This window comes from Choloepus didactylus, chromosome 4 (genome assembly GCF_015220235.1).
Source record: "Choloepus didactylus isolate mChoDid1 chromosome 4, mChoDid1.pri, whole genome shotgun sequence".
NCBI lineage: Eukaryota > Metazoa > Chordata > Mammalia > Pilosa > Megalonychidae > Choloepus > Choloepus didactylus.
This window is the reverse complement of record NC_051310.1, coordinates 38,763,498-38,783,470: the sequence shown is the minus strand read 5'-3', so window position 1 is coordinate 38,783,470 and position 19,973 is coordinate 38,763,498. Positions and strand designations below refer to the sequence as shown.

The 19,973-nt window shown below is 37.4% G+C and overlaps 1 protein-coding gene across 7 annotated transcripts in view; it reads left to right on the top strand.

Moving 5' to 3' along the window:
- SIPA1L1 (signal induced proliferation associated 1 like 1) overlaps positions 1-19,973 on the top strand; it is a 394,723-nt gene that overhangs the window by 276,865 nt on the left and 97,885 nt on the right. For all 7 annotated transcript variants that reach the window (XM_037832380.1, XM_037832386.1, XM_037832385.1 and 4 more), the window contains 2 exons: positions 4,338-4,468; positions 9,897-10,085. In XM_037832380.1, the coding sequence (XP_037688308.1) occupies positions 4,338-4,468; positions 9,897-10,085 (320 nt within the window). The remainder of the gene's footprint in view (positions 1-4,337; positions 4,469-9,896; positions 10,086-19,973) is intronic.

Genomic DNA, 19,973 nt, shown 5'->3' with positions numbered 1-19,973 from the left:
TGCTGAACAAAATTTCTCTACCTGGAGTTTCACACTGCAATAGAATTCTGAATTGAATAAAGTTGTGTACATGTAGAAAGGGTTTTCCAATACCTCCATAATTTGCAGGAGCAGAAAAAAAATGGACAGTTGACAAGAACAAGGCTTTCATTATAATAATAATTCTTATTCAAATTGAAAGACTTCACAACAGGTGGAGTCTAATCATGATAGTATTGAATTTAACATAGGAAACTGAACCAGAATCTCCATTTATAACTGTGGAAATGGAAATAGGTGAAGAACAACTGGAAGTGCTTTCTTGGAAATAATAGCTAGATCTCCTCTTCAATTAAAAAAGGATTACTGTTTCTGCATAAATGTATAAATTCAGAAAGATCTCTGCAGAGTTGTCAGACCAGAGATGGGCTTGTTTGAAGATAAAGTCTGAAGAAAAAGTTTGAAGTTAGTTTATGATTATCTCTTCACCATTCCCTTGACTCAGAAATACACTTCTTCAGCAGCTGGGAAAAAGTGTACAAAATATACTTGGGTTTCGACAAAGATGCCAAATAATGTTTAAATGATATTTAGATTTTCAGTTTTTATCATTAGGCAAATGTTCTTCATTTTTATCTAGGGTTTAGTTTATTTTTGAATAACATTTTATTTTTATTTGATACTAAATTTTTTACAAAAATTTATGTTGAAATGATTGTTTAATATTTATATTTTTATAAATTTACATTTTTCTTTGCTTTGTAATGTTTTAAAATTTTTTGCGTTTGAAATAAAGATTTGGTTTCACCAATTTGCATTTTATGAATTCTTAATTTTCAATTGATATAATATGCAAAGTAAACATTCACTTTGCTCCAGTATTCAATCACTCTTCGAGAAGATGCCTAAGTGGTATTTCAGATGAAACCTGAAGAATCAGGGGAGTTAATCAAATAAAAAGGAATTGTGGGAAGAATGTTCTAGGCAGAGTTCTTCAGGTGAGAAATGGCATAGTGAGTTTGAGTAACTGAAAGAAGTTCAGTACAGTTGGTTCTCAGAGTTTAAGAAGGGCAAGGAAAAGGTCTGAGTTGAAACTGGAATCACAATAGGTTGTTGAGGGCTTTGGGGAAGCCATGAGAAGTACCCAGTGATCCTTGGAAAACCAGAGAATGGTTTTCAGTTCTGTAGTGGATAGGAATATTTGCATTTTAAAAGGGTCATCTGACTGGTGTGTGAACAAATTGGAGAAGAGCAAACCAGTTAGAGGACTCTTGCAAACATTCCTGCAAGTCATGATTAGGGTTAGTGAGTGGCAGTGGGATGGATAAAAAAGCAGATAGATTTGAGAGATATTTAGGAACTAGCATTCACAGGGCAAAACAGCCGGTCTGTCATGAGCAAATGGGTGGATGGTGATGCCAGTCTCTGAAGTAGGTTTTCCAGGGGGAGCTATATAGGTTTATGTGGGAAGGTGATAGGTTCACATTTACAGATCCCATGCAACAGAGTTCCATTTGATAGATGTAAAGATCTAGGACTTAGAGAAGTTTGGAATGGTGATGTAAAATTTTAAGAGTCATCAATATTGAGATGCCAGTCAAAGTTCTGAAAGTGGATGAAATAGTCAAGAAAGGAAAGAAGGAGGGAAACTGAGCAGAACAGCACGATTTGTGGAAGGAAAATCAGGCTTTTGTTATGGATGAAAGACAAAAATCTGAAATCTGAATCACTTGTCATGAAATCAAAGTTTTTAAGGGCTCAAAGGCGTCATAGAAGCTAGGTTGTAAGATTATTGCTAGAAAAAATGAAATGATCAACTATAACAGATGTTATGGAAAGTTTGAGCAAGATAAGGACCAAAAGTAACCATTTGTTTTAGCTATAGGGATGTCATTGGTGAACCAGGCAATGGAAGTCAGATTATAATAATTCTAAAGTGAGAAATTAGGTGACTTTTTCAAAAGTTTCCAGTGGAAGAAAAGAAAGAAGGGGTGAACTGAAGGGTAATAACAGGTTGAGAGAACGTTTTGCATTTAAAAATGGAGACTTTAGACTGTCTAAATGATGTTAAGAATGAACAAGCAGAGGGAGAAGTTGAAGATAAAAGAGAGGCTTATGAAGACATCAAACTCCCTGGGAGGTGGAATGGTTAGAGGCCAGATGAAGGGAAAGATTGGGCTTTGGATTACAGAGAAGGAAGCAGGAGTCTGGATGCAGGTAAGTTTGTATGTATGGTGTGGAAAATGAGAAAGTGTGCTTCTGAAATAGTTTCTGTTTTCTCTGTGATGTAGATGCAGCATCATTTGCTGAGATTGAGAAGGTGGGTGGTGGGAGGTTGAAGGAGAATAGAGAATGTTTGAAATAGCTACCCTGGAGAAGGGGAGAGAGCTGACCAGGAAAAGCTTGAGGACTAATTGAGGTTATTGATGATCGATTGATAATGGCCCTATACCTTGTGAATTTCTCCAGCAGCGGAAAAAACTAATCCCATCTGCCTTCTTGAGGTCTGTGGGCTTTATTTGAGGAGTTTCTAGAGAACTAGGTTTTAGTCAAGTCCCAAAAGTGCAATGAACAGAATATAATGAATGTGACTCACACCCATCTTTGAAACATCCATTATTGTTCTGTGCTGCAATATTAAAATACCCTCTGAAGTTATTGCTCCTTCAGTAAATGGCCCAAACTGCTGTCTTGTTTTTCTTTAAGTTCTTGTCCGCTTTTTTATACTATTTCTGTCTCCTTCCTTTCTGTTTTCTTCCTTGTTGTTAGTTGTTCTATCACATTGCTGTCTGCATGCAAGTCTATATCAGCCCTACACCCTGGACTTTGTCAACATCTGGAATTATCACACCTCTGAATAAAGCTGTGGGCTTGAAGACCAGACAACCAAGCTTATTAGAATTGTGTGCAAAGTAAGAGTAAATAAGCTCTGAGTGTGATTCTCATGTGCTGTGCTTTGAGGGTGTACATGAGTGTTTGTACATGAATTTTGTGACATTTATTGGATTGTTTCTCAATTGTCCATATATAAGATGTTTGTTGCCTGTATTCCCATTGTGTTTTTCTTAGTTTGAATTTCCATGGATCAAGATAATATACTTGGATAGCTCCCAATATTTACGACTGTTATCTTTTGTAATTGTTTTTCAGTACTTGCAAAATGTTTTCATATATATTACCTAAATTTTAAAACTACGTGACTAAACATTTTATGCTATTGCTTCTTGTTATTCTCATGGATTTTCAAATACTTACATATTTTGTATGAGAATAATGTGTATTTTCAAATATTTATGCATTTTGTAGGAGAATAACGTACCATGTCACAGCTTTGTCATTTAGCCATGTCATATATAAATGAAATACAATGTAAAGTAAGTATTTTGGAGGTTTGAAAAATAAGTTATCTACTCTAACTTTTCATACATTTCCATGTTTGATGGACTTCCTCATCTGTGAACATCTCATGCAATTTTACTTTTTTAAAGTGTATACTTAGGTGCACAGTTAATATCACTTTTTTTTTTTTCTTTTCTGTGAATTAACTTAATCCTGATCCTGATCTTCCTTATGAGGAGGAAGGTAAATTCAACCCCAGTGATGTGGACTTCCCTCCACTATCACCCCAACACCCCCAAGGTTGTGCTAAAGTTTGGGACCTTGGGCAATGCCAGAACCTATGGCCACACTGGTTTCCAAGGAAAAGCCCATTATCTCAGCCTACACATTCCATCCAGATCCAGTGGCTTTGCTGATTACCTGTTGTGCTCATCAGGTGAGGCCTGGAGCAGTGGGACTAGACTCCCACTTCCCTGGAGCACTTCGAAGCTCACTGCTCTGAGCTCCTGCTCTGTCTTCCATGGGCTGCCTGAGAGCACTCCTCAGTGGCTCTCAGACCTCCCTGCTCTCTCCAGTCCAGGGAAATCTTAATCTGGGGGAACTCCCTCTCTCCTCAAATCCTATTCTCAATAAATTATGTTTGTTTTTCTTTTTTTAAATAAAAGCTAAGACCCCAGACACAAACCTTCCCTTAGGCAAGGAAGCACAATGTAACCTACTTAAATAGGCAAATGGAATATAGGGAGCAGACACACATATGTCTATTTTTAAGTACAATAGTAAGGTATAGAGTAGTAAAGAACTCTACAGGCCACCTCTGTTCAGTGTTATCTCCTTTGAAACTAAACCTGTATAGCTAAGTCTTATTTTTATAACTCATTGAAGAATATTACTGTTTAATGTGTTTACATTTTGATATGGAATAATTTCCGAGTGGTGACCTTTACTGTCGTGCAGAATATAACATTCTCAAAGCATTATGTGTTTTTCTAATTTAGTTTTGTCTTGTTTTATCTAAGAACACTGGAACTATTTTGGGGCTGATGAGAATCTTGGTCCAGTGGCTGTGAGCATTAGAAGGGAAAAGCCAGAAGAAATGAAAGAAAATGGAACACCGTACAACTACCGAATAATTTTTCGAACTAGTGAGGTAAGTTGCTAGAGATTTTAGGTTTAATTGAAATTGTCAGCTGAGAAATAACAAACTGATCTGCAGAGTAACAAAGGCATTTATTTGGGGTTTTCAGATTGCAACTCGGGGAGCACTGAGTAAGATTGCCTCACAAATTGTGTCCTGTCTTGGCACTTCTAGGTAAGGGTTTTTAAAGGAAAAGATTAGATAAGTTTGCTGCCGGTCAAAAATAAGGGGTTCTCTGCCCAGTGTGCTCAAATGACCAATTCTTGAGACACCAGGATTTCAAAGAGAGAAAGAGTTTATTGCTAAGCGGGAAGCAGGAGATCAGATGGCCTATCAGCCTAAAAACTCTGTCTGCCCAAACTGCAGGAACTTGATAGTTTTATGGTATCAGAAGATGGTCAGGTTTTAGGATAATGAACACAGTGGCTTGAGATGACGAGGTTAGAGATGATCTATTCACTGAGCATGTGCAGATTGACTACATGCTTGGTCACAGAATGTATGTAAGAAAATGGTGGCCTTAATATTAGGGTCTGTCTTTAGTGGTCATAAGACTTTAAAGCTGAAAATCAGGATAAGGAGGTACAATTGGGGGTCAGTCACAGAGTTTTTTACAATCACAAGATAAGGGCTATGTAGTTATACCGTCATTATCAGAGATCAAGGCAGCTGGATTACTTCAGAAATTTCAGGTATTTCCCTCTGGCTATTCTAATATACTAGAAAGTAAGAAGAAATGTCTATATAATGATTGAGTAATCATAATCATTTGTTAGTTCTTACCTTCTCACATCCAAGTTGTTTTGGTTGGTGGATATTTGGGGTGCTCCAACAGTCCTTCAGGTTAGAGAGTTTTCTGAGTGCTTTATCTTGGGGTTTTGAGGAACGATGTTGCTTGAGGCTTTGCATACTTGAGCAGTTTATGATATCTGGCTGGTATTTGCTTAAGAGTAACCTCCAGAATGACCTCCCAACTCCATTTTAAATCTCTCAGCCATAGTAACTCTTATTTTGTTTTATTTCTTTTTATAAAGTGGTGAAAAAATAGAGTAGTAGCAGTAGCAAAGTAATTAAATTTGATAGCACGTGGTTACAACTGTCTTTAGAATAAACAAAGGGCCCCTTTCATTCAGATGTTGGTGGTGATGGGGATTCATGATTTTTAGATCTCAGTTCCCTCTTTCTGTTTAGCTCTGGAGAGATGGAATGAATGAATGGGAGTTTTGATTCAGAGAAAGATAGGTCCATTAAGTGTGGCTCAAGGAAACTGGAGCCTTCAAATCCCCAGTGGGATATTGCATGTCCTGCTCTGGGCTGCCAGAAGGTTCCCGCTCAGTTTGAGGAGCAGGACTCTGAGAGAGGGTCACCACAGACTTAACTTACCCATTCCAGGTTGTTGCTTAGGACATTTCTTGACCAAAGAAGAAGTAAATGAAACTCTTTTTCTTCTTCTCTTTCACTTTCCTGTCTCTCGAACCTTGTCTCTGAGGCCCACAAACCAAGGCTATTTGAACCAGAGACTACCTGTGTGGGAAACAGGCCCTTGGAGCATTTTAGGAATCCATGTACACATAATATATGAGATTTTAATTTAAAATGAAGTTCAAGTTAAAAAACAAAAGGAAAAAGTAAAAGAAAACAGCCAACCCCACTTTTTTTTGTTATGTTTTGTTTTGTTTTCTAAACCCTTGAACAAGTTTGGGACTTTGAAGTGCTCTTTTGCTCTCTTTCTAAACATCCGTAAAGTTGTTCCAGTTATGAATTTATTGCCTCTCAGTTCCTAATTCACTTGAGAATTGTTATATCTAGTAATGCCTAATACCCTCTTGAGATATCTAGAAAATAATGGTTTGAAACAAGTGTAAATAGGGCATTAGGTTTAATTTCCCCTGTTAAATACAAGTCAAGCTTCAGGGGTTGGCTTTGGGTAATTGTTCCTAAGTTTGAACTCTGGGGAAATTAAAAATAGGATTTTTAAAGGCAAGACTTTAGTATCTAATGTGTTGTTTATGGTGGCCAGAGAGAAATGAAGAAATAACATGCTCTAGTGTCCTTTGTTCCCATGCCAAAGCTAATTTTTAAGTAGTGTAAATTCTTTTGTTGAATGTGTAAAGCACTGAGAACATACTGTGCTTTTGAAGTTGGGTGTAAATAGTTGTTCATTCTTAGCTTCTCCAGATCCCTGTGTGCCTCAGTTATCTTACTCCCAAGTGTTTTTGTCTTCCTGTTAACTCCCCCACCCCCCCACCCCCGTCTCAAGGCTACTTTGATTTAAGCCCCCATGGTATTCTTCCTTTCCTATGTTTTTTTTAATCCATTTGAATTCATCTTGCCACTATAGTAGCCTTTTGTTCATGCTAGAGGTTGTCATTCCTCAGGTCAGAATCCTTTAGTGTTTTCCCTTCTCCCTCTGAGTAAATATCGGCATCCTTGCCATAGCCTAGGAGACTCTGCACATCTGCTTCCAGTTTTCTCTCTGACTTCATCTCCTCCAGCTCCCCATGGCTCACCCTCTTCCAGCCACATTGACCACCTGCTCTTTCTTGGCCACTTCAGGACCCTTCTGCCTCAGGGCCTGATACTCCCGGTTCCATCCTCCTGGAATGCTCATCCCCAGCTGTCCTTTTGGCTGGTTTTCCCACCTCCTTCCGGCCTTTACTCACAAGTCACCGGGGCCTTCCATGGCTATCGTACTAAGATTTCTACTCCCTCCCCCTAACATTTCATATCCAGTTCTGTGCTTTTTTCCCCCGTTAACACTGTCTCACATATTGCACTTATACATTTTGTTCCTTATCTGTCTCCCCCACTAGAATATAAGTTCCACAAAAGCGGTGGGTACTTTTGTTTGAGTTGTTCATTACTGCATACCCAATGCCTAGAATTCTAAACTTCCGTCTGTCCCTCCCTCCCTTCTTCCCTTCCTTCCTTCCATACTTCCTTCCACTAGTAATATTTACTTAGTACTAATCCATTACCCATAACTTTTTATTATGTACAATGAACTAATCCATTAAATGTGTTTTCATTGCAATATCTTTATTAGGCTTTTCATAAAAATAACAAGGACTCCTTTGATAGATGTTGGTCCTTGCCCATAGCTCCTAGACTTTGTGGGACAGGCACTTAGCTCTTTTCATTGAAGCAAGTTCACTAAATGTATAATTATGATTTAATTTTTATGCCTTTGTAGGAACATCTCATATTATTAACTAATTGTGTTAATAAATATACTGAGAAAAGAAAAAAAAAATAGCAAATACCTGGTCACCACAGTGCTACTCCAGTTGCTCTAAATGCCATCTAGATAATAGAAATACAAATATTTCTCTTTTATTTCAATAGAAATAATCATTAGAAAACATAAACAACAAAAGCGAAATCTTATATGTATTTGTAGGCATGACTGTGAACAAAATCTTACAGCATTTGAGTGTTTTTAAGCATAGGAGCACAGGGACTTATGAGGACTCTTCTTGTTTCTGAAAGTCATTAACCAAAATATCAGTAATATTAGTGATTTAGATGTAAAATGAGTCATTTTTTCTCATCTGCTTTGACTTTCCTAAAGTTAGCTGCTACCTTTGTTGGGCATGATGCAATAAGTAGCATTCCTGGCCTTGGTTTCTAAATTGGGAATATCCCCTACCCTTGTGGCACCCTATCTCAGGGCATTTGTTATGGAATGAAAGGAGGATCACAGTAACTGGATTATTCAGCTGTTTTCCATGATTAAAAACAAAACAGAAGAAAACTATTTCTTTCAAAACTAAATACTAATAGGAAAATGATGCCTTTTAGACAAATACTATTTGAAAAAGGAATCATTTACAAATGAAAGAAAAGGTACTAATCAAATGAATAGTCTGCAGATTGCTCAGTTACCTTTTCCTTAGGATGAGAGGCAAGTGCTGATAAAATTTGATGCTTTTCCTACCCTCATCTCGCCTCTATCAGTTGGCAATGCTGTAGATTTTACTTCCCTGGTGATTCTTCCTTCCTTTGGTTTCCATTTTTCTGTGCTAAACCTCTATCATGCCCTCTTTGCCTGTTACCTGAAGGCCATTAAAGCCTCCTCCTAACCATATTCCCTGCGTCTAATTTCTTTCTCCTGCAGTTCATCTTACTTGCCAACTTAATTTCCTTAAAGCATACATCATTTCTCCACATAGAAAGGGTTCTGAGGGGTGCACGCCTGTCCTTAGGGTCTTCGGCTCTGGGGCTCTCTCCCCACCTCGCAGCTTTACCATCCTTTCCTCTAGGTCTGTCCTTAGGTCCAGCTAAACTGTAGCCTTCTCTGCTTCCGACTCCTCCTGTTCTTTCCTATCACCATCCCTTTGCTCGTGATGTTCTTTCTATCCTTCTCTTTTCGTTGAAGTTTTTCCTATATTTCACTGTCTATTTCTGATGCCATCCCTTCCATGAGGGTCTTTCCTTATGCACAGAGCCACTGTGCTCATTTCTGCCTTTGGACTGTCTAAGGACCTGAAATTGTTTATACTTTTCTTAGTAAATATATCCCAAGTAAATATATTCCATTGGGTACCCCATCACCTCTTACCCTCTTACACTCCATGCATATCCTCCAAAATCTACTGCTCTGTTATCTTGTACAGCTCCTTTTAAAGTACAGTGCCTTACACCCTACAACTTAATGGAAATTTGTTCAATTTGATGGATTTTTGTTGTCTTATGTCACTAAATACAATGTTTTAGTTATATTAACAACATTGGCAGTTGAAAAGTTTTGGAAATTAAGGCTACTCTAGTCTGTCTGTTAACTTTTTCTCAAACAAATCATCATTACCTAGGGAAATGTCTTTACTTAACTTTATATTTCATAATAATTGAAGGTATTTTAAGAAATAAGGGAAAATCTGAAATTTCAAATGATGTTGACTGTGATACTATAGTAACTGAAATCATTGTCCTATTGGAGTGGCATTTGCAGATATGATCATTTATGCTTGTTATAAATACATTATGAAATTTAAAATGTTATTCCTTTATCTTACCTTTTATGAATCAAAAAATGTATAAAATTTAAATTCTAAGTACATTCTTCAGATAGGTCTCTGGGATATCCTTAGTTTTCTGCTTAGTTTACTTAGTGTTATAGCTGTAGAGAAATCTTGATCTTACTGATCTCTTTAAGGCAATAATTTATTTGATGTTTAAGTAAATGTCCTTGGAAGATTTAATTATGAGCTCCTTTGGACTTTCCTGGGTCTTCTTGAAAGCCTTGGCCTTGGTTTTCATGTATGACGTGTCTTATATCAAACACTTCTCTCATTCTTTTTCCCTCATCGGCTTAGCCGATTCACAATTCTTCCCCAGCTTTGGAAAGAACACTACAGTCTAGGCCTTTGATATACGTGATCCCATTCACTCATCTCACACTCTAAGACGTGCTTCAGTTGACCATGTGTTTCTTTTTCAGCTCATGACACTGAGGGGTGCGGTCCTGGAGGATGCCATTCCCTCAACAGCAAAGCACTCGACAGCCAGAGGGCTTCCCCTGAAAGAAGTGCTGGAGCACGTGATTCCTGAGCTCAACATCCAGTGCCTGCGGCTGGCCTTCAACACTCCCAAAGTCACAGAGCAGCTCATGAAACTGGATGAACAAGGGGTGAGTTTGGCTTCCAGGGCAGAGCATTCTTGCTGCTCGGGTTTCCTATAAGGCTACTTACAGAAAAATTTCAGACCTTATTATTTCATTTTTGTCAGGGAACACTGCTATTTCCCTCTGCAGTTACTCTTGCTGTTTTTAACTCCCTGAGCTATGAACATTTCTAGTCAGATGAAATTCTCTGTCAGAATTAATAGATATGGTGCTTAAACTATGTTCAACTATACTGGTAATCTTACATTAATGCAGTGAATTCGTCAAGTACTCAGGAAATAAGTAATAGCGGTAACAGTAGTAGTAGTATAGTATACTATACTATTAGTATAGTAGTGACAATAGCCTCTGTTCTGAGTGCCTTAAATATGTTAACCGTTTATTCTCCCAGTCCTGAAGGCACAGAGAGATTAAGTAATAATTTTAAGTTCACATAGTTAATAAGTTATAGAACCAGGGTTCACACAGTCTGCCTCAAAGCCTATGTATGCATTTAGCCTCTTCACCTCACTGTTCTTGAACACTTACATTTTAAAAGTCTTTTAGTACCACCACAGATGTATTTTAGGTTAATATTTCTAAATATAAAAACATAAAATTTGGATCCTAAACAGTAAAAATATTACAATTCTCGAGGTTTTTTTCACCTTCATATTTCCTCTACCAAAATGTCAAGATGCAGATGACTAGTAGGATAATCCAAATAGCAGCAGCAGAAGGGGAGAGAATGTAAAATTATGATCTGGAAGATCCACTGACCAGAGTGTATGCACATTCCATTTGAAGTATTCTGAGCCTATGGACTCATTCTGTCTAGTTATATACTTTTACTCTCTTCAAGTATATACTTTTACTCTCTTTGAGTGTTGCAGCCACATTGCACCCAGGAAGTGTGCAGTGGAACCTGTGATTTAAAAAAAATTCCTCCAAAAACAAAATTTGTCTAGTTATTGAATATCATTTTGCAAACAAATTTTGATGGTATTCCCTTAATTGATTCCAATTTAAAGATATGGGAATCAAGAAAAATCAGATTTGAGGTATACTTTCTTCTTTACATTCAGCCAATGAAATATATTATGAACCAGTAATTGGATGTAATGTTTCTGATCCTTGCATTCTCTATTTGTTTCACTTTTCATAAAGCACAATTAATGTCTGCTATTCCATACGTATATTTCAATAATGCTGTGTCCGTGTTCATAAAATCTAACTACGAATGAAGCAGCTTGAAGTCTTCATAACACAACTGATGCATAAACCTGACCATTTGGGAGCTGTTTTCCAGTAAACATTTTGGACATTTATTCTAACAAAGAAGCAGTAAAAGAATAATGATTATGTTCAACTTTACCGATTCATTTATTTCAACTGCTAGCAAGCAGAAGGAAAAATTTAGACATTGAGAATATCAGCATTTAGTTAATATTCTAAATTCTACATCAGAACAGACTGTCTTATGTAAAGGGGGGAATTTATTGCCATTTCCTCTTGTTTTACTCATGCTACATAAAAAGTGTGCCCCAATTATAGAAATTGTATGGGATTTCTGGCACATTTTGTGCTTTCTGTTAGTGACTGTGAGAAGTTGGACCACAGATAGTACTGATCTGTGATGGTCCCATCATATGAGAAAGCTAGGAATACTATAGTGAGTTTAACTTGAAGCTAAATTTATTTACTTTACAAAACTGTCTATTATTCTGAAATTATGGCCTTCCTAGTCTTGGGGATATTAAAATAACCTTTCCTTCATAAATGATTGATGATACCATATGCTAGTTGCTTTCCTTAATGTCTTTTCATGGGTGAATGTCTCCAATTTTATTTTGGAAATTTTGCTAAACAGTAGAATCTGAAAGTTTCCGAACGTGCTATTCTGTATGCGCAGCTCTATATTTAGCCTAAAGGGCACTGCCTCTTATCCTCCCTCTTTTCTTTTATGTCTCCATGTAGACCATTCAAAGCCAGCACTATACACAACAGGTGACATTCATACTTTTAGTCTGGGCAGTCTTTTTTTTTTTTATTTAAGTAAATCTCATTAATGCTTTGAAATCATTTTTGGAAATTGTTATAGCATTACCTTTACAAATACAGATTTTAAAAGGGAAATACTTAACAATATGGTGGATTTTGCCTATGATTCATTACAAAGCATTTTTAGTTTCCATCTCTGTCATCAGTTTGTTAAATTTCAAGCTTTATATGTCCTTATATTCTTTAAAGGGATTCATAGTATGATACTATAAGACTGGACTCACTAAAAAATTTAAGCCTCCCTTTAATTTTTATTTAAATGATTCCTTTAAAATCTTTTAGTCTCATTAAAAAGTTTTCATAATTGTGCTTGGGAAAAATAAACACTCTTTGTTTGCTATTCTGCAGCATTTTGCCTTTTATATCTTTGTGCTTTGTTTTCTCATTTTTCCACTTTTAAAAGCTAAATGAACAGGAGAACAAATTTTTAAAAAGAAAGCCTTTCACAAAAATTTAGAAATTTGCTTTTCATTTGACTCATCTCTGATATGTATTTGGGAACTAAAATAGGCATTGCAATTCCTGAAGTTTTAGAAAATGAATATATGCTTTACGGTTTATCCAAGCATTCACATTTTCTGATACCTTTCTAGGCCCTTCACTATTTATTCATGTATATTTCTATTACTATATAAAGGGCAATGAAAAGATAAAATTAACCTTCTACCGTTTTCACACTGGCAGGAAGATAACAACAGTTTGTGACTGAGAAAAGTTATATCAACTCTGGATTTAGTTTATCTATTATGTTCCTTGTTTTTTACTTATTGGATCATTGAGAATATCCCTCATGATAGAAGCAAAATAGAGAAATATATATGTTTAATTATTGCTATGTTTTAAGACTTTATCTGCATGGTCTGACTTAATCCTCACAGCACCCCTGGGTGGTAGGTTCCCATTCTTGGACCTATTTTACAGTAGAGGCAATTGAGGCCAAAGAATTTCCCAGCACTGTGATTCTTCCCTCTTATCCCTTCAGTGGCCTGAACCCTGGATACACATTTGCAGGTTTTCTTACCCTTTTGCATATCTTGAATTATGTGATACTCAAAACTATATTGTGAGATATCCAGGAATTTCATTATGTATACAATAATATTTTAATAACTTTTAAATTATTATGGTCAATTGGTTAGTTTTAAAATTGCCATTTCAGAGCCATTTTTCTTCATTAATCATTTTTAAAACACCTATATCTCATCTACTCTGCCCAAGGGGAATGAAAGATTACCATGGCAGGCCTCATTTTAAGGAGTTTACATGTGTGAGACACTTAGTACAATGCTGGACACATGGTATGTATTCAAGAATTATTAGCTATTTGTTGATAATGAGAAAATAATAACTTGTTAGTAACCGTTTACATGCATTATCTCAACATAATCTTTATAACCATCCCATGAGAGAGCTCTTATTATACGTAAATATACTGTGCTTTCAGAAATACACATAACTCTTTCAAATTCAATAAATACTGATTGAGTTGTACTTTTTGCCAATTGTTAATTACCGTAGAGACTGAATAGGCTAGTTAAGACACAGTCCTTATCCATGGAGGAGATAAGGTCATAAATCACTATAATAATATTGTTAGTATAATGATTATAAGAGAACTGCAAACAGAGCAATGGAGGTGCAAACAAATGGGGCCAAGACGTAATGGTTGGATAAGGATGAGATGGGCTTTGGAGAGTAAGAGGATTTCATCAGGCAGAAAATAAACAGTAGGATGGTATAGACTCAGACCAGTAGGAACAAAGCACAGAGGGACAAAAGCACAGAGTGCATTCTGGGACAGTAAGCAATCCAACTTAGCAGGAGTACCATAAGACCATATTAAAAATAGATAATTTTTATTGAGCAGTGCTGGTGCCAAGTACTATGCCAAGCCGTTTTCATGAATTATTTTAATTAAACCTCAGAATCCTGTGATGTAGCTGCTGTAATTGTTGTTCCTGTTTTATAGATGAGTACTGAGCACAAAGTGCGTGAACTACCCCTCCAACTGGTGGAGGCAGGTCTTGAATGCAGGCTGTGCTGGTTTGAATTTGTTTGTTATGTTCTCCAGAAAAGACCATGTTCTTTTAGTCCATTCTAGAGGGTGCATATCTGTTGTGGGTGGGACCTTTTGATTAGGTTCTTTCAATTGAGATGTGACCCACCCAATTCAAGGTAAGTCTTACACCTTTACTGGAGTCCTTTATGAGAGGATAAAGGACAGAAAAAAGCCAGAGAGCTCAGAGAGAAAAACTAATAGCAGAGAGAGAAATACCCAGAGATTTTACAGAGAAAAGCCCCAGGAAAAGCAAGCAAGGACCCACAGAAACTGAAAGAGCCAGAACCTGAAAGCAGTGAAACCCAAGAGAGAAGGATCAGCAGACTTTGCCATGTGCCTTCCCATATGACAAAGGAACCCAGATGCCATCGATCTTTCTTCAGGGATAGTATCATCCTGTTGATGCCTTAACTGTGACATTTTCATGGCCTTAGAACTGTGAATTTGTAAGCTAATAAATCCCCATTGTAAAAGCCAACCCATTTCTGGTATATTGCGTTCTGGCAGCTTTAGCAAAATGAAACAGATTTTGGTACCAGGAGTGGGGTTCTGTGATTTGCAAATACCAAAAATACTGGAACAGCTTTATAAATGGATAAGGGAAGATTTTGGAGGAATTGTGAGAGGTTTGATAGAAAAGGCCTAGATTGCTTTCAAGAGACTCTTGGTAGAAATATGGACGCTAAAGGTACTTCTGATGAGGCTTCAGATAGAAATGATGAATGTGTCATTGCGAACTGGAAGAAGGGTGACCCTTGTTTTAAAGTGGCAGAAAATTTGGCAAAATTAGATGGAAGGCAGAAGTTAAAAGTGATGAGCTCAGATATCTAGCTGAAGAGATTTCTAAATTAAATATGGAAAATGCAGCCTGGCTTCTTGCAGCTTATAGTAAAACATGAGAGGAAAGGGATAAACCAAGAACTGAGTTCTTGGGTACAAAGAAACCAGAAACTGATGGTTTGGAAAATTCTCAGTTTTTTCAAAGTGAATCTCCAGAGAATAGAGCCCCTGTGAGGATTTAACGAGTCAGCCATTTCAGTGTGAGTCAGGATTGGAGATGGAGTTATCAGGAAAGGATTTGTGAAAAGTTCTGTTGTCTGACAGTTGGGACGCCATGTGTTGTATGCTTAACCGACAAGTTTCTTGTGGGATCTGTATAAATGGAACAACTGCCAGCTGGATTAAAGGGGCAGAAAAGGGACAGATTGAAGGAAAGATGATTTCAAAGGCAGAACCGTGGAAGCTAAGGTTGGGAGCCAGGAAACCTCAGGCCAGGAGAGCAGATTCACACATGCATGTGGAAAGGGTGAGTTTGCCCCAGAGTTTGCAGAGGGTGGGCCTTCTGCCCCATTGTTCAGGAAGAATGCTGCTGCCCTAGGCCCCATAGAGGGTGGAGCACATTTCCTGGGGAGTGGAGAGAGCCTGGCCATGACTCCACAATTCAGAGAATGGTGAGTCTGTGCCCCAGAGATGGCAGAGAGTTCGGTGCCACCAAGATGCAGTAAGAGGGTGGAATAGAGAACATGGTGGTCTCACCAATGTTTGGAGATGTTGGAGCCCTCACCTCAGTGTTTGGAGAGAACAGGTCCACTGTGCAAGCCCTTGAAAAGGATGGGGCTGCCACTCTCTTAAGCCCTGGGGATAAAACATCATTCTGTAGATGACTTTTAGGCCTGGAAATCAAATGAAATATGCCCTGCAGGTTTTTGAAACTGCTTGGGTACTTTGACCTGTTTTCCTTCCAATTTCTCCCTGTGGAAATGGAAATGTTCACTCTGTGACTGTCCCTCTTTTGTATATTGGAAGCAGATAACTTATTCTAAGTTTCATAGGTTCATAGCTGGAGAATTTTGCCTTAGACCACACCTGTAACTGATTTTGATGAGTGTGCCAGTTTGAATGTACTATGTCCCCCAAAATGCCATTATCTTTGATGTAATCTTGTGGGGGCAGGTTTGTTAGTGTTGATTAGATTGAAACCTATTGTTCAGTGTTCCCATGGAGAGGTGAGTCAATCAACTATAGGTGAGACCTTTCATTGGATTATATCCATGGAGGCGTTGCCCCACCCATTCAGGGTGGGTCTTTATTGGATCACTGGAGTACTTTAAAAAGAGCCACACAGGCCCAGACGCAGAGCAGCTGTGAGTGACATTTTGAAGACCAACTGAGAGTGACATTTTTGAAGAGGAGCTGCAGCTAAGAGAGGACGAAACGGCCCAAGAGCAACATTTTGGAGAACACCGTTTTGAAACGCAACCTAGGAGCCAGCAGACACCAGCCACATTGCCTTCTGAACTAACAGAGGTTTTCCAGACACCAATGGCCATCCTTCAGTGAAGGGACCCAGTTGTTGAGGCCTTACCTTGGACTCTTAATGGCATTAAGACTGTAACTTTGTAACCAAATAAACACCCTTTATAAAAGCCAATCCGTTTCTGGTATTTTGCATAATGGTAGCATTAGCAAACTGGAACAATGAGACTTTGTACTTAATATTGCTACTGAAATGATTTAAGGCTTGTGATATTGTGATGGAATGAATTTATTTTGTATATGCAAAGAACATGTCTTCCTGGGGTCCAGAGGGGTAGAGTGTGCTGGTTTGAAGCTGTTATGTTCCCCAGAAAAGGCCATGTTCTTTTAATCCATTCTTGTGGGTGCATATGTATTGTGGATGGGACCTTTTGGTTAGGTTGTTTCAGTTGAGATGTGACCCACCTAATTCAAGGTGGGTCTTAATCTTTTACCGGAGACCTTTATAAGAGGGTAAAGGAAAGGAAAAAGCCAGAGAGCTCAGAGAGAAAAACAGTGCACAGAGAGAGAAACACCAAGAGAGCTTACAGAGAAAAAGCCCCAGGAGAAGCAAGCAAGGACCCACAGAAACTGAAAGAGTCAGAACCTGAAAGCAACAAAACCCAGGAGAAAAGGACCGGCAGATTCTGGCCATGTGCCTTCCTATATGACAGAGGAACCCCAGATACCAGTGGCCTTTCCCCAGAGACGGTATTGTCATGTTGATGCCTTAATTGCAACATTCTCATGGCCTTAGAACTGTAAATTTGTAAACTAACAAATCCCCATTGTAAAAGCCAACCCATTTCTGGTATATTGCATTCTGACAGCTTTAGCAAACCAAAACACAGGCACTTATACTCCAGAGCCTACATTCTTAACACTTTCTGTATACCTCTTCTTCCTTTCCCTTCTCCATAAGTGGGAGAAGAAACCTGGAAGATGGTGCCAAGTCTTATAGCTGCAGGCTTCAAGGCCCCATATTAAATGTAACATGAACATTAAATATAACAAATGAAAACAGAGTAGAGTTTATAAATATTTACGATGCAATTGCCAGTTTGCAGAAGGGACCATTGGGTGTCCTGTTTTCATTAGGAAACATAAAGTTCCATATACACGGAAGTGATTTTCCCAAGTATCTCTTCTGCTTATCTAGGTGTTTATTAAAAATGCAACAAAATGAAAATATTTAATGTGTTCTCAGTTTTTTAAAAGTTACCCATTAAGTTACTGAAGCTAGAGTAAGGAGAAAGTAATCACGTTTAAGTAGGTCTGCAATATGTATCTTAAGAATGGATATAAAGAAAGAAGCAATGTTTATTTGATACAAATAGCATTGATCCTTTGATTAAGAACTTAAATGAAATTCTCTGCCAACTTAGCCTGTTGATTGCCCTGTTGCATTATTTATCATGAGGATATATGATTTTAACCAGCCACTTTGTTCTTAGATTAAAGCAACCAGCTTTGAAAAATGACCCATAGGGGAAATAGTCTTTCCATGATTGATATTCTATGAATGAGGCTTTGGCAGAACAATTGCCATTCCTGGAATTTAATCTTCTCTTAAATTTTGATATCAGATAATGCAAGCTTAAAGTTCAGATGGCCACCAGATTGCTTTCAGACAAATCATGAATGTGTGTGCACAGTATTTCAGGAAGGAATTGTACATGACAGTCATCAGCTCTGGAAGATGCAGTGGCATTAATAGCTTTGTCTGGTCTTTTCACAAGTGGTAATTACTCTGCATTGGCTATCCATGTTCTTTTACCCAGCTGAGGCTGGATTACCTCTCACAGACAGATGGGAAGGGAATTTGGACTGAATGACTGATAGAGACTTTTCCAGTGATTAGATTCTGTGATTAAAATGGCCAGTAGCATAAGCATTTGGAAGACATGTGGCTATGGCAAGACTGGGGTTTGCAGTGATGGAACATCGGCAAGATGAATGAAGTGCATGCAGCACGGATTCCTTTGGTTCACAATCCAAAAACAGAGCTACTGACTACAGAAATTTTAGTTTTCTTTAATAAAAAGTTAAACTTAATGGTTTCCTTCCTAAGGGACTTATCTTAAATAGGTAATACCTTCAAATGGTTCAAAACTCACAACAGTATAGCAGTGCTTACATTGAAGGATCTCATTTCCACCCCATTCGTATCTACCCTCCTCACTCCTGCTCCAGTAGTTATCACTTTTATTAGTTTCTTATGTATTCCTATTTTCTTTATATAGGTATCACCAAATATGCATATTATTCTCTGGTCTTCCTTAGAAAAAGTATAGCGTGCTGTAGACACTTGCTTTCTTCACTTAATACAGGCATACCTCTTTTTACTGTGCTTCACTTTATTGTGCTTCACAGACACTGCATTACAAATTGAAGGCCTGTGGCAACCCTTGTCAAGCAAGTCTTTGGTGCCAATTTCCAACAGTTTTTGTATCTCACTTTGTATCTCTTTGTTACATTTTAATTAAGGTATGTATGAGGTTTTTTAGACATAATGCCTATTGCACACTTAACAGACTACAATATAGTATAAACGTAACTTTTATATGCACTGGGAAACTAAAAAATTTGTGTGACTTGCTTTATGTTTGCTGTATTGCAATGGTCTGGAACTGAACCCACAAGATCTCTGAGTTATACCTGTAATATATTTTGGAGATCTTTCTATTTCAGTACATTGGAATGATTTTCCATTGTTTTTATTGTATTACCCATGCCTTTGTTACCATAGTTTATGTCATCAGTTTCCCTGTTGATAGTCATTGGAGATAATTCCAGTTGTTTTCAATTACAAACAGTGCTGCAATGAAGAGCTTTTCCTATATAATTGAAGTTCATCTTAATGTCAAATCAAAATCAGATACATTTATTATCAGCTTAATATCCAATATGAAGCTTTTTTTGTTAGAAATTTTGTGCAATATATTATAAAATTAGATTCGTGTGTATGTGTAGAATTATTTCTTTTATATTATGCCAAAGATAAAAATAGATTAAGATATCTCAATGCATATATAAAAATGATTCTGAAAGTATCTCTGTCAGAATTTTTTTCACAACTTTCCTACCCAGTAATCCATATGTCGTTTTTTAAAGCAATTGGATTTTTGCTAATAATATCCAATTAGGAAAAAATTTCTAACTAGCATTTTTGCCTCTCGACACTAAATTGTTGAAGTCTCTTTGCCATGCTTTTGGAGGACAGTATAGAGATTTATCTGCAGGGAATAATTAAGGGAGTTCTGTATGTGAAGAAAAACCAAGGTCAATACTGTCAACGTGAATCATAAAGATTTAAAAAAAACTGACCAAAGTTTTCACTATTGCAATAGCAGAGTAGCTTGGTACAGACTATCCTGCTCTCACTGAGAATAACCAGAAAAACTAGGCAAAATATTTTTTTAAAATAAATTTTTTATTTAAAAATAAATCTTAACTTTGACCATTTGCTGGACAATAAAGCATAAAGAAAAAAATGGAAG